Raw genomic sequence first — 14,995 nt, 5'->3', positions numbered from 1 at the left:
TGTTCTGCAAGTCAATTCAAAACTGAATCTACCTAAAGTAAAAGTAGATCTTAAAATGAATTATAAACACACAAAAAAATCCCACAATCCAAAGAAAATCCACACACACACACATTTAAGTGTGATGTCAACCAGATCTTTCTTACTAAAGTCTCCCATGCAGAGTTTTACATTCTCCCTTGGGTTAGCGGTGGAGAATGCCTCTTCCAGTTGAAAGGAATAAGACAAGTCAGTCAGTACACCTACTGGTTTTATGCTTACAGCAGTGAAAGATAGGTCAGGCACCAGTTTGTTTTTGCAGCAGTAATAAGCTAAGGAAATAAAAGCAGGTCAAATTCCCAGTCTCCCTGTGTTTAGTAAGAAGAGACAATGGCAGGTCCATAGCTAGGCTGTTAAGCACTTGCCAACAGCTAGCAGCTATTAAACAGGCAGCTGAGAACCAAAGGAGCATCTCAAGCACCCAAAGAACAAGAAACAAAGTGATAAAAAACAAAAAAAGAGAGAAAGAAAAGTGGCTTCTCACAATGAAAAACCTGAGACATATACATGACAGACTGAGAGGACAAATGAGAGCTGACGAAAGCATATTGGAATAAGAAAGGCCTTTTTTCCAATGATTTTCTCTGTAACTGATAAAATGGCTTGATTAACTTTGCTTATGAGGTGTACAAATTTGAATATATCTAGCAAATAGCCCTTTGTTTTAAATTCATTTCTGCTTTAAACCAAATCTTGTTTTCTTTAATTACTGCTGCACTGGTAATCTCACACAAAATTCCCAGACAAAACATGCTACGAAGATAAGATGGCTTCCACAAAGTACAGTCTTTCCTACTCCAGACTCAACTACCCAGCTACCGAAGTTCATGAATGTGAACACCAATTAATTTGCACTACTATCAAACAAACAAAAAGGAAAAGCAAAGGAAAGACTGCTGACAGCAGACTCTGTCACAAGCACTGATACTATCAGATTGCGTCCTCTACAGTCAAACACAGACACCCACAATTGTTCCTGCACCAGCTCACTGGGATAAAACATTAAAATATATATATATATATATATATATATATATATATATATTCAGAGTCCTGAGATTTTAGAAAATATTGGGCGACAATGACGGCTCACTGTGGCTAGCAAGTCAAATGAGGCTTTATGTCCTGAGAGAAGCAGAGCAAGTTTTAACAGTATGTTCAATAGAATTTTTTTTTCTCATTGACTGTTATGCAGATATATACACAAAACAGAATACAAACTAGGAGTCATTCATTCCCATCCCTATGCTTATGTATTCATCTATCTTCCTTTGAAAGACAGGAAAGGGAAAAAGCCTACATCCGGCTAACTGCTAGAGTAACAAATAAAATGGASACTCTTTCCCTCCCACCTTCTGAAGTACAGGCTTTACGCAGGAGATCCTGCCTTAGAATCAAGGTGTTAAAATACCAGTTAGTAAAATATCAACTAGTAAAAGTAGAAAAAGGCATTACATGCCTTTTTCCAACCTTATCATTAAGCCTTATACGTACTGAAGACTGCAAAGGTAAAAAATTCAGATCTTCAGTACAGCAGATCCACATATAACCTACTTAGCTGTGTGTGCACCAAATCTATACAAACAATAGTGCTGCCTGCAAGACGGAAACACTCTTATGTTTGTAACTCACTGCTTCAGTGTGTTGCATATGTTTTTCTAACGGTAAATCTAATCCTTTCTATTGGTGTCATTGGTATTTTTGAGCTTACATCCCAAAATGGTCAGGGCAAATCACAGATATACTTTTCTTCCACTTTCCTTAAAGTACTGTTAAAAATACTGAGATAAGTCAGACACTCAAAAGTGAGGAAGACATAAGATTACGTAATTAAAAAAAACATGTAATACAGCTCAACAGTATGGGGACAAAGTGGTACAAGCAAGCCACTGTTGGTTTGTGTGCCAATGTTACCATCTTAAAAAGCATCTTTAAAACAACTACTATACAGAGTGTTCCCAATATTTACTTAACTATCAGAATATTAAATTTGCTGCATTTTAAACTATTAAGATACCATCAAGAAAACCTTATAGTGAATGAGTACATGAATAATGGGTCTGGATATGACAGGCAACCTTAGACACAAAATTAACTTTACCCGTATTAGCTAGAGGAACATGCATGGGAAGAAGTGTTCTCATGCCTGACTTTTACATATGCGATTTCAGCAGGGTTTTGTAAGGGCTATGTTCCAAAGTAAAATTAAGCAYATAGCATAAATTAAGCAAAAACATTCATGAGAAAGCAAAACACTACACTTTTACTGGAAACTCTGCTTGAATAAGACATACGACTGTCACTTTCGTAGTTTTTCCTTCTTAACCCAAGCATCTTACTATTATTGATCTTGCAATAGTTTACCACGAAAATGACTGAATTTCCCACTTGCATTCCTCCTTGTGTAGACTACAAATTGACCACAACTTCTCATCTAAAAATGCCCACCTTATAATGACTACTCTTGTTGCAGAAATACAGAATGCAGTAGCCTGAAAAAAAAAAAACAAACAAACTATCTTTTTGCAGCCAAATCACAATAGCACAGTCTTACTTTCTTGCTACTGTTTTCAAGAGACTACCAGAAGCTAATTTTATTCTAGCATCTTCAGAGAAGTCCCCTCCCTTGCAAGGTTTACTAAAGACATATTTAATAAGCTGTTAAATACGAACATGAAAATAAATTGAAAGCAATATCAAAAGAACAAATATAGAGTTGGACAAAAAGCACACTATATTTGAAAGTAATGAGACATACAGTTTGTAATACACCCCCAAAAACCTTCCAATTCAATTCTAGACATGGCAGCAAACAAAAAGGGAGCAAATTGATAAGACATTAAGTATTAACTCAAGGCTCARTGTGATCTCATTAGCCAGGCAGCTTAGACCTAATGAAAACTCAGTACAAAGTGGGTGCTGACCACTGAACCTGCACATACCTAGAGAAACTGTTTTGGTAGATGTTTCCTACTCTAAACGAACAAACAACAAAGTCCCCACCCCTACCCCCCAAAAAAGCATGTCAGCACTGTATACCCCTTCAGGGTCTTACTTTCTAAAGATGCTAGAAAAGTAACCCAATTCCTGCCTAATTTTGACTTCCATCTTCTGACGCACAGTGTCAGCTGATGTTTCTGCTGCTGATGCAGTATATACACTGTTTTCTATCCACATTTTTGCTGGACATTCCCTATAGTAACTCAGGAAGGCAGAACAGGGAAGCAGCAGAGCGAACACATTCCAAACATGCTCCTCAGCCAAACCACACATCAAATTGCCCACAGGACACTAAAATACTGCAAAATTATAGGTTTAAGACTTGTACTTAAAAGGAAACAGCCCCCAAAGACAAAGTGACCACTCCAATATCAAAAGCAGCAAGCAGCAACACTGCATAACTTCCATCCTGTTTGCTTGATTCTCTAGGCTAAGGAGGCTCCTGTAACTCAAACAAGCCAGACGATACACTGAAGGAACAAAAAAAGCAGAAATCTACTGGCCTTCGGGGGGGATGGACACAGGGAAATTTGGGGGGAAAACAAAAACAAATCTTGCTTTCATTTATCCTTCTAGCCTTCAAGACACACACATATCCAATTCTGAAAAACTGAAACACAACTCAAACAAAAACGAGGCCCGAAATGAAAAACATCTCTTCAAATGATATGACAAAAGATTACAAGGGAAGTAAAAGGCTAAAAAACCTCCAGTGCACGATCTTCCCATTGTTGCTGCCCTCTGTAATCTATATAGGACAAGGAGTCAAACATCTGTTCTTCTCCAACAAGACTGGAATCAAGCAATAGAAAGAAACCTTTTACTCCACAGAATAATCACAAAAAATGTTTCTATGAGCAAAAGGCATCACTGAGTTAAGTAAAGAACTTCTAATAATAACCAAGTCCCATTATAACCCCTTGTTAAAGCATACAATTTGCAAACGTATTTTTAATGAAACTTTTTTCAGGCCCTGCATAGCAGACTACTGCTACAAAGAACTATCCCCCGTGGTAGTGTACATACCTTTGTCCTTCTTGAAGTCCAAAGCATCTTCCTTATCTGTCACTATTTCCTTCATATTGATAATGCTTTGGTGATTTAGCTGTCGAAGAATCTTAATCTCCCGAATAGCTGTAATTGGAAACCCTTCCTTTTCATTATCCAGACGTACTTTCTTTAGTGCCACCATTTCACCTAAGAGAAAATTCAAATACAAAACATTAACACTAGTAAACAAATTATGGGATTCAGATTTTTTTTTTACCCCCTTTCACTCTTAGTCTATTTCTGAACAGAAGTAATACAACCAAATGTTAACATTTTGGTGCTTGCATCAATGCTATGCTGAAGGGAAATAAAACTAGGCCAATTTGGGGAATCAGTCACACAGAGAAGTGAAACTATATATGAGAGCTTTCAGCTAATGATTGTTAAGCCTCTCTTCCTCCTTAATGCCTCACTTACACCTGTGATCTGCCACACTGGATCTATCAATAAACCCACATGTACAATTGATTCTCAACAGTAGCTTTAGAGTCAGATGCCTACGTCTGCTACAGATTTCTTACTACTGTATCATCACAGGTCAGAATGGAGAAAAAGATTCTTCTCACCTTCCTGTCCTTCAAGGAGAAATGTGTGTTTTATGAGGACCAGAAAGGTTATTGACTATTAGCTGTACTTCTTAGGTACAGGCTAACAAATACATTTAAACCCAAGGTTTTCCCCTGCAAACACTGGAAGTCAGAAGAATTTAAATGTTGTTAACATTTTAATGAAAACTTCATTTTAATGAAGTACTTGCAGAAGTGTAGGAAACTCCTCTCTTGGTCTACATATCTCCCATATGGCTCTTAGAAGGGAAAAGCACATCCTTGCCTCAGAACTTCCCAAAGTCCTGCACAGACTTGGAACAATAAGATTGCCAATGTACGTTTGGACAGACAAAAAACGTTAAAGAACAGTTGCAGGCAGATCACCTTTCTTTCAAGTGGCTATGAGTACATTCACATTACAAGCAACTCCAAACAATACTGCTCATAAAACACCAGAATGAAAAAGGGTACTGGAGTTCCTGGTTGAGTAATAGTTAAGGACTGCTCTCTCAAGGGCTTGATCAGAAAGCATGAACAAAGCTCCATRGGTTATCTTGGGAATGGAGATGTTCTACAAGGAGGTCACCAACAGCAGTGCAAAGTCACAACCACCTTTGTTGTCTCGTAACTGACTCAAGTAGGAGTTAGCCTCTAAAAGAGTCTCTTGTTCATTTAACCAATTCCCCAAATAAGGCAAAAAGCCTTCCAGAATGCTCAGTCTTTTGTTGACAGAAAGAATACGCCTCATATCCAGAAGAACAAGTACAGAGTACTTTAAATGCAAGAACAAAATTCCAGAAATAAGTTGCTAAGACAAAAAAAATGCAAAAACTGATTTCTTGTCTCAGAATATTTCTGAGAAGACAGTCCCCTAAAATAAGGGATCTCTGCTATAATACTTCCTGACAAAGCGACCACCTCTGGGAAACTGCATTCATCAGAAATGAAGGAGGGAAGAGGCAGCCATCAGTTCACATCATTTAGTTATCCAGAGCATGTGAACTGGTTTAGATCCTGTTGAGGAATGATCTTTGATGGAGGAAAAGACTTGAGAAGCTATTCAGACAACATTGCTCTAAGATGGCAGAACGTCAGACATTTCTCATTCATTAGCAAGTTCAGGAAAGAGACAGCAACCAAAACAGAGTGGATAGAAAGACAGTCCTCTTCAGCTGCAGCCTCATGTGGAAGGAGCAGAGAAGTTCAAGTAACATATCTCCTTGTGTATAACATAAGGCACAACTTCACAGACAGGCACGACTCTAGGACTTTTACCAAAAAGCACAAGTGATGCCAATATCTAAAAATCTTTGGCAAAGCTGAGATCAAGAAGATTGCTGCTGACATTTTGGGACTTTACTGCACAGATTAGTCTGGGCACAAAAGCCATAGAGGAAAGGCATATCCTTAACCTTCCTGACTGGACAAGTGAGCAGGGAGTGGTCTCTCACACATCTTCCTAAGGCCTGACTCAAACAGCAGGAGGTACAGCGCTGAGGAATGCTGGCCAAATGAGAGCACCATATCTTTCAAAAGTTTCTGTTGCCAACGGAAGGACTAAGATACCAATAGCACCAGGACCACTTAGGCTTTGGAAGAGACAAGGTTTGTTTCCTTCTCCAAGTCACTGGAAAGACCTTCCACAGAGTTTCCCTCTAAATGCAATGCCTGGATGGCACAAGCCCTGAAGGCATGTTTTCCCTCAAAAGGAAGATCTTAGGCTGTAGACTGACTCTCCTTGGGTAAGGTGCAAGACTACAATTATGAGCAACTCTATAACCAAACAGCCGTTAGGAGGGTATGAGCACCTATACTGATAAAGCGTGAACCATAACCCGCGCTCCTGGTCCCATCTGACTCTACTAATAAAGTCTCAAAATTATTATGAAATCCTGAGGCAGAGAGCTGAAAAAATGACAATTCTGCCAAAACATTTAGGTATATATCTGGCCAGAAATGCTAGACAGTTCAAGATATGAGACAGACAACTAAAGAATTCTCAAATTCATCAGTATACTTATAATTCCTGCTAGCAGAAGTGTCACTGCCATATTTAACTCTGTTCCATATACACTGTGAGGAAAGATTTTCTTCGTTTGTTTTACTGCAGGCTGGGCTGGATAAAGCTAGATTCTGCAAAATGGCAGCAGTACAGTCTACTCATGATGGAGGATATCTAAAAACTGTATGCCAACTCAACCATTTCCTTCAGTGCAAAGTTTAATGAAAGCACAGATATCTTTGTTAGCTCTAAAAAGACTTATCTTACAGCAGTATATATGGCACATACACAATATACTGCACTGCAGTATGCCACACATTCAGCTGGAAACTAACATTGAAGCAACAGAACAAGAGTCAGCAAGGATAATAATCTGTGACATCCCTACAAGAAAGTAATTCAAATACATTGACATATAGAGGTAAGCATTCGAGTTTACAGAGCTGTAATCAAGAAAAAATTTATGGAGAGGGTTCAAAAGAAATAAGCACACATAGTCACATAGTTCCCTTATGCCAGTGTTGGTCAAAAATAGATGCTATCATTGGAACTCGGGATGCCAAGATGTTGTCTGCAAGCTCCTGTAAGATTTGGGAGCTTTTATGGTGATCTGTCGGACAAAGCATAGCAAATTACCCATAAACCAGACATGACAGAAAGCAAAGGCTGTAATAAGGAGGAAGGAAATCCTAATGTTGCAGCTTATGTCTCTTTCAAACCAGCATGTCTTACTGATGTAGTGAGACCAGTTCTTAACCTCAGAAGATAATGCCTCTCAGATCACACCTAAAAGATGACGCAGCAAACTACAAGGAAAACTGGAATAACACAGGATTTAAAGAAATCTTTTGAACATATAAAAGAATCATTGTGCAGTTTTCTAGGCACTCTTAACTGCTCCAGAGAAGGCAATAGTGCAGATACTGGAGAACCTGCTTCCACTATAACATCAGAGGCTGCAAAAATCAGAAAAGCAGACTCTGACATGTCCTTCATTTTGAGCAGGCTACCTGTGCGAGAAGCAACTGCTGCAAGCACAGCAGACATTCAAATGCTTTGACAARATTCATCAGTAGCTGTTACAGCCAAAGAGTCTCAAGATAGATGCCATTACACAGAAACGCGAATTCTCCTCCTCTAGAGTTGGAAGTACTCACTAAGAACAGACCATGGACCTGAACAAACTCCATTCTCAAAAGTTACATTTGTAAGCTGTGGTTTCAGAGACCAGACCAGAGCTGGCACGACAGCTTTGCCTTCCCTCTTCACTCAAATTGCTTTGAAAGCCCAATGCTGAGCCTGCTACAAGACAGCTCAAAGGGCATGATGCCACTTTTAGCACAAGATCTGAATCCCAAGCTAATGGAACATTTACTGTTCTGTATTCATACAGAACAATACATTCAATACAGAGAGCAACAACTTCTACCGGAGGATAAGAAATGACTGCCATGCACAAATACCCTCAAAGCTTACCAAAGAGGCCAATATGGTTACAAAGGCATTAGGAAGTTAAACGCACACAGAACAGAATTGCAGGAGAGCAAGAAGAAGCTTCTGACAATGACTTGCAATGGCTCCAAGGTAAGAAGTAAAAATAAAATCTGTGACAGTTCTACTTAAGGTAAGAATTAAAGTTTGCAAACTCAGACAAGCAGAGGTGAAGAACTCAGAAGAAAGTATAATCACAGTGCTCATTCTTCTGGACATCAGAGAACTGAAGCTGGTATGCGATCCTAAGTGCTTCAGGTACTCCTAAAGCAGAAAATCATCCAGTATTCAAGGTATGCACCAATAAGCCAGAAGGGCATGTAGTCACAGAGAGAACTACTAATTGAACATAAAATGATCAAGCCAAGGACAGCATATAACAAAAATCCATGTCAATGTATTTTCTATTCAGAAGCAGTGACAATGTTCTTATACACCATAGTGGTAAATGCTTGCTCATTTGAGCAACAGTTTAACACAACATGGAATTTAAAAATATCACTGCTGTAAAGTTAGTTACATGATATACTGCAAGAAAAACACCCAACATCCAACTTTTCAGGGCCTCATGGTACAGAGGGAGATTCTCTCCCAACTGTCAGCTAGTGACTGTCAGAGTATGAAGAAGAAAAATGGCTAAGTCTGGTGAAGAGCTTCTTTCACCCTTGCACCCCTTTACAAACTTCACTAATCTCTACCACCCTGTCGAGGGTGCCATTTTGTTTCCACACAGCTTTTTGCCCCTCTCTTCTTCACTACCTTAGTTGTGTGCAGAACATCAAAGCTTAAAAACAAAAAAGAAAAAAAAAAAGAAATTGATCAGGACTATTCAACTTAAGCTTCCAGTCACAACTTTACAGGTAAATGATTTTCCAAGGCAGCAAAAGATAACTTCTGAATTAGACAAATACTAGATTAAAGAAAAAAAAACACTTTCCAAACATTAGGGGGCAGAATACCACAAATTTTACTCAATATACAAAAAATAAGCAACTGTTGATTCTTCCAATTGCAGTATTACATTTATACTTTTGAACCTACCTGTGTCTTTATCTCTGGCTTTGTAAACTTGCCCATAAGTGCCTTCACCAATAATCCCAATGATGTCAAATTTATCCACACAGCGCTTTCCCCAGTCTATTTCTTTTTCTTTCGTTTCACCATGTCGTGGTCCACATATTCTAGAAAACAATAAGCATATCTAGGAATACAGCCTTAAAAAGAAGAAAAACAACCTTACTCCTCTAAACTTTGAAAATTTGTAAAAAAAAAATGAAGGCCTTTTCATGTCACAGCTTCTTTGAACAYAAAAGGGTTTTAAAAACTTAAATAAAAGAGCTTTCAAAATTCAATTTGTTGATATCTGGTTTAGACAAAAATAATTCACTTTTTGTAAAATCTTTCAAATCATTTCTCTTTGCCATGCAAATGTTGTAGCTCTGTTGTTACAAAACAAAGGAACTGTAAACACTGCAGGAGTGAAATATATTTTAAATAGTTTGCACTGGATTTTATAGCAAAGCCATGGATGGCCCAAGCAAGTTTTCACACTTGATATTTGAGATGGAATCGTATAGTTTAATAACCAGCAGGCTTGCCCCAACTGACTGTTCTCTGTCTACTACTTCTATTCACCTGCTTATCACTGTGCAGTACAGAACTGAAAACAAACAACAACAACAACAACAACGAAAACCCCAAAGCAACAAAAACAGAGATATAAATAAGGGATGAGATTTTACCAGGGTTTGCACAAGTGATAAAAATAAGAAAGAATTATCAATCCCCCAACCTCTGGCACTGCTAATACACCTAAGGACTGTTTTAACCCTGAAGAAAACTCAAAACCAAGACATTATTAGACAACAAGCTTAATACATTAAGTGGCAATAAACCATGCGCTTTGACTCACACCTCATGAACATTAAGTAAGTAACAAAAAAGTATAAACATTTTCAACATAACACATTTGAAAAACTATCATTTTTACTGGAGCGATACACTTTTAAAAAAAAGTATAGTAAACATACTTCGGTCTCCTCTTGCTGTGTAACTGAACTGTTGGTTTCTTTTCTTCAGGACTTTTGGATAAGTCAGCTGCTCCAGGCAATTCAGGCGGGAGCGGCAAGTCTGCAAGCAGGTGGCGAAGTTTCTTCTCTGCTTCTTTAACTGACTTCACTGAAAGATTCTCTCGTAAACTATTAAAAAGACCACAGATTTACTAGTATGTTGAACACAGTACAATGGTATTAAAACAYATACATGAAAACCTATTGGAATTACTACTTTCTTTAGTATATTCTAGGTTTGTTCATGCATGAACAATTGAAACCTCTGCTCTTAGAATCTGCAGGACTTTGATTTATGCTTTACAAATAGCTAGCAAACAACACTCTGAAAGATGCACAGCTAACTATTGAAATTGTACAGAAATTGTGAAATCAGATTTTAAGACCTCACACTTCTGGTGCAAGCTGAAGTTGGATGACACAGCAAGCCTTACCAGCCAGAGCAACAAAGCACACATGGGTTCCAAGCCAGATTTCTTCTGCCACAAGTTTTTTTTGTCAGGCTCAGAGCTTAGATTATCAAGAATATCCAGGGCTCTGTTGCTGCTAGGTATCAGAAGTGCAGAGGCGGAATCTGTATTCCGACTGACTTCCCACCCAAGAGAAGATTATCCTAATCCAATGCACTATAATGTTGCTCTCCAAAGATAACTAGCTTCGTGGTCACAAAAACTGCAGGTTATGATGAGGCAATCCACACCACATCATTCACAGATCCCAACAAACTCATATATTCACTGAAACACTTCAGATTCAATACTTCTAGTGATCAACGTGCAAATCAAGTGAAAAAACATCAGGTGAAAWATTGATTCCATTTTTTTCTGCCAGTTACTGATATCTTTGGCTTTCAGTATCTGTTGGCTAATTATGATTGATTATAAAAAGTGATCAATCTCTGTCCCAAGAATCCCCCAAACATATGTAACAGCAATGTATTTCCATAACAATTATTATAAACAATAATTCCAGAGATTATCTTCCTATTGTAATAAGGAAATTTTGCAAATATCATACTTCTTGCAGAATGTTTTTTAAACACGTGGTTCCATTTTACCAGAAGTTCCTTTAGTTTAGCTAGCTTCTTGCAGTATCCTATATCCAACAATTTTAAAACCACGACTATCTCTGGACTATATACGACTAGGTAACTGATTCTCCAGCACAGGACTTTCATAGTATTCTCTCTTTAAATTCCAAACTTTGTCACTGTGTGGAGAAAACTTTCTGTCAGACTTTGAGAGAATATTTTCCAAGATTGCTGCATTTGCAAAATCATACTATTCTACTGTCATCCTCCTCCTCCGGGCACCTTTTATGGAGCTTTTTCTGCAACTTCGTATCTCCTTGGAAAGAACTTGCTATATTTCATCGTGAAGAATGCACATATTCTTTCTTATATTTATTGTAATTAGTAATCTACAKATATTTAAGTAAAGCATTCCAGTGTTTCCAGTGGCCTGTATCTATGTTTCATCATGAAAACATAACACTTGAACATCTTCTAGCATTTCTCAAGCTGCCACTGCCTGAATTCAAAGAGGAACTTCAAGGAAGCATATACTGCCCTCATCACGGATATAATGGTTGGCATGCTTTAAAAAAGCAAACCACCTTTGAACAGAGCAAATATTCATCATGGTAAAGAAAAATTCTTAATTTTGAAGTTTGAATACCTGCATTGGTCTAGCAATTCTGCACCCTAGCTTTCAGTATTAGTGAGAGTACAATATACAAGAGGTTCTGAAGCAGGTTTCAAAACAAGTACATGAAAACAGAAGCAGCCAAGAAAAGCCTTTTTTGCAAGTCTGTTAAATCACACCCCGCTGACCACCAAAACAGTTTCCCCTTTCAGCTAACCTATGCAGTGGTTTTGCAACACTGCTGCTCCTATAGGCAGTTTACTTATGGGTTTATCAGATTCCTACTGAACTTCACAACTGACAGTATATAGGGAGCCAGCCAGTTCTGCAGAGCATCAGGCTTTCTTTGTTGGCACAATTTCTCCATAGTAACTGTGAATCCAAGGTAAACACCATTGCTGTCCCCCTCCCCCCCCCAAAAAAACAGATCATTTTTCTTTGATGACTTAAGGTTTATCATAACTTATAACCGTTCTGATCCAAAATCTAGAATATCATACAGGCAAAACAAAGCAAAGTATTAATGACATTCTATATTCTTGCCATTAATCTTTCCAATGCAGCTATTCACAATCATTAAGCTACTCTGCACCCCCCCCCCTTTTTTTTTGCAAAGGAGAATGAGTTTGAATTCTGATACACCTGTTTTAACTACAGTTAAACTACACAAACTATATAAACTCATATGTGTGGTTTAATAGTAGTTAAAACAGTTCTTAGATTAAAAAAATACTAATAATTAGAAGCAAATAATAATTAGAAGCACTACAAATGAATTTTTAGGCTGTAAAAGTGAAGATGAGCGACAAGCCATGAACCTCACTTTCATTATATACATGCACATTCAAAACAATACTGATCTCTGAAGTAAGTTACACTAAAATAATGTACAGCTACAAAAACAATTGCCATCCAAAAGGAAGAGAATCCTTGCCTGAAATCCCAGCTAATTAGAGAAAGTTTTTTCAGATATGGCTATTGAATTCATCTTTTTTCTCACAAGCATGTACGTTTGCACTTAACTTGAAATCTCGAATTTTATGTGTGCAGTATTCCCAAAGCTATTGTGTACCTGCAATTTTAAATCAACTCTTCAGTCTAATTTTTATTGAAAGATTCCTCCTAGAATAAATCCTTCTTTTTTCAACAAATTTTTCAATAAGTTATTTTCATTTTAATATCACACTCCTTCAATTCACTAATAACGACCATCTTAAACAACTAAAGAGCAAGAACAATCTACCTAATGCATCAGTCTGATCTAGGAAATGGGATTACACGTATCTGTTCTCTAAAGAACAATTAAAAAAAAAACAAAACAAAACAAACAAACCCCCAAAACAAACCTATGTCACAACTCACCTATCAGTATCTTTATCTTCAGGCAGCGTGGGAGGCAAAGGCAAGGGTGGCAGTGTKGAGGTTGGTAGTGCAACATTTCGATCCTTCTCCTTGGTTACTACACTTGGTGCACTGGGTTTGCTTTTCTCTTTTATAGTGGCTGGTTGCTGTTTTACAACAGCTAATTTATTCTCTTTTACTGCTGTAGCTTTCTGCTTAGTAACTTTCTCTGCAATTAAATTATTCTCCCCTTTTGTTTCTGGAAGAGAGACCTTTGCTTTAGCCTTATCATTTTTCAAATTTGCACCGCTTGTAGGAGAAGGCGTATGCTCAATTTTTATTTTCTTCAGGTCCTTCACATTGTTCACTTGAGGCACACTTGCAGCAGTGTCAGTGTTTCCCTTAGTAGGCGTAGAAGTGTTTGAAGCTTTTGCACTGGCTTTGGCTGCCTCAGCAGCTCTTGCTTTTTTGTTTTTGTTCAACTCAGCAGCCAGGCTACTCTTCAGCGTCAGTGTACTCGGAGAAATACTTGAATGACGACTTCTGGATCTAGATAACCTGTGTCTGCTACGAGACCTTGAGTGCCTTGATGAATACGGACTTCTGCTTCGAGACTTTGCTGACCTCCTGATTCAAAAGAGTAAAGATTTAGCCAGTTAAAAATTAGTCTAGTTTCTTTCTCAGTGTATCTGCTTTTTTGAAAAACATTTTTTTTGCCGACCACTATCACCATGCATATTAAATGAACAAAAGTCTAAGAAATCGGAAAGATGGGGCCAAAACAAAACAAAAAACAAACAAAAAACTAAACAGAAAACCCCACCCACCACTATGGAGTTAATATATTAAGATTCTACACCCGAACAGGTTGTTAGAAAATGTTAAAGCTTTCTTAGATTTGAAAGTTTCTCCCATTAAAGAACTGCAAGAGAGAAGTGTTCCTTTTTCCTCACTACATGCTAGAAATATTTTTCTACTTTAAAGAATATCTGATGCTAAGCAACTTACACAATCTCCTTTAATACATGCAACATTGATCTGTTAAAATTTAGAAATATTAAGTTACCTACACAACCAGAATTCAGCAACAAAATGAAAGTGTTCTAATGTGACCAAAAAAACTAAATAAAATACTGAAGCAGTAAGTGTAGAAACTTCTTAAGTTTTACTTTACAACTATCATTAGTTACCTGAGAAATAATACTGAATATTAAAAGACGGAATGTAACAGAGTGATAAACCTTAGCTTTCATTTTTCAAAATTTAACTGTACTCTTTTTTCACCTAAAAGAGAGTTCCTCTGCACTTATTTTTATATCTACTGATAAGCAAACGTAATCCACAAGTAGCATTCCGCTACATTTGCATTAGAAGACGGATTAATAGAAAGGAAAAAAACCAAAGTTTTCTACAGAATCGCAGTAGGAAAACAGCCTAGGACAAAGGGAGAGGGGAGAGAATCTTAACAGTTACAAAATGCAAACTTTAACTGATTAAAAATACCATTAATATGAATTAATTTCTATTCAAATTTTCAGAGGGATAACCTAATTTGCTGAGTAGTTTTGATTTAGTTCTTCATTAACGGCAAGTAAGAAGAAACTATAATTGAAAGGAAGGGCAGGAAAAGCCCCAACAATCAAAGAGGAACAAATAGCCTAATCCACTATCATGCATAACCATATGAAATAATGATTTCACAGAATCACAGAATCACAGAATCGCTGAGGTTGGAAGGGACCTCTGGAGATCATCTAGTCCAACCCCCCTGCTCAAGCAGGGTCACCTAGAGCACATTGCACAGGATTGCAT

General features: G+C 37.6%; 1 protein-coding gene across 1 annotated transcript in view; it reads right to left on the bottom strand.

The window, feature by feature from the left end:
- Nucleotides 1–13,815, bottom strand: part of CDK13 (cyclin dependent kinase 13) — a gene marked incomplete at its 5' end in the record, with an annotated part of 43,078 nt that extends 29,263 nt beyond the window's left edge. The window contains 4 exons of the mRNA XM_026083764.1: nt 4,066–4,236; nt 9,172–9,311; nt 10,161–10,328; nt 13,205–13,815. Of these exons, the coding sequence (XP_025939549.1) occupies nt 4,066–4,236; nt 9,172–9,311; nt 10,161–10,328; nt 13,205–13,815 (1,090 nt within the window). The remainder of the gene's footprint in view (nt 1–4,065; nt 4,237–9,171; nt 9,312–10,160; nt 10,329–13,204) is intronic.
- Nucleotides 13,816–14,995: the final 1,180 nt, after the last annotated feature.

Source organism: Apteryx rowi, unplaced genomic scaffold (genome assembly GCF_003343035.1).
Source record: "Apteryx rowi isolate R43461 unplaced genomic scaffold, aptRow1 scaffold_615, whole genome shotgun sequence".
NCBI lineage: Eukaryota > Metazoa > Chordata > Aves > Apterygiformes > Apterygidae > Apteryx > Apteryx rowi.
The sequence above is the reverse complement of the archived record's forward strand: the minus strand, read 5'-3'. Positions and strand labels throughout refer to the sequence as shown.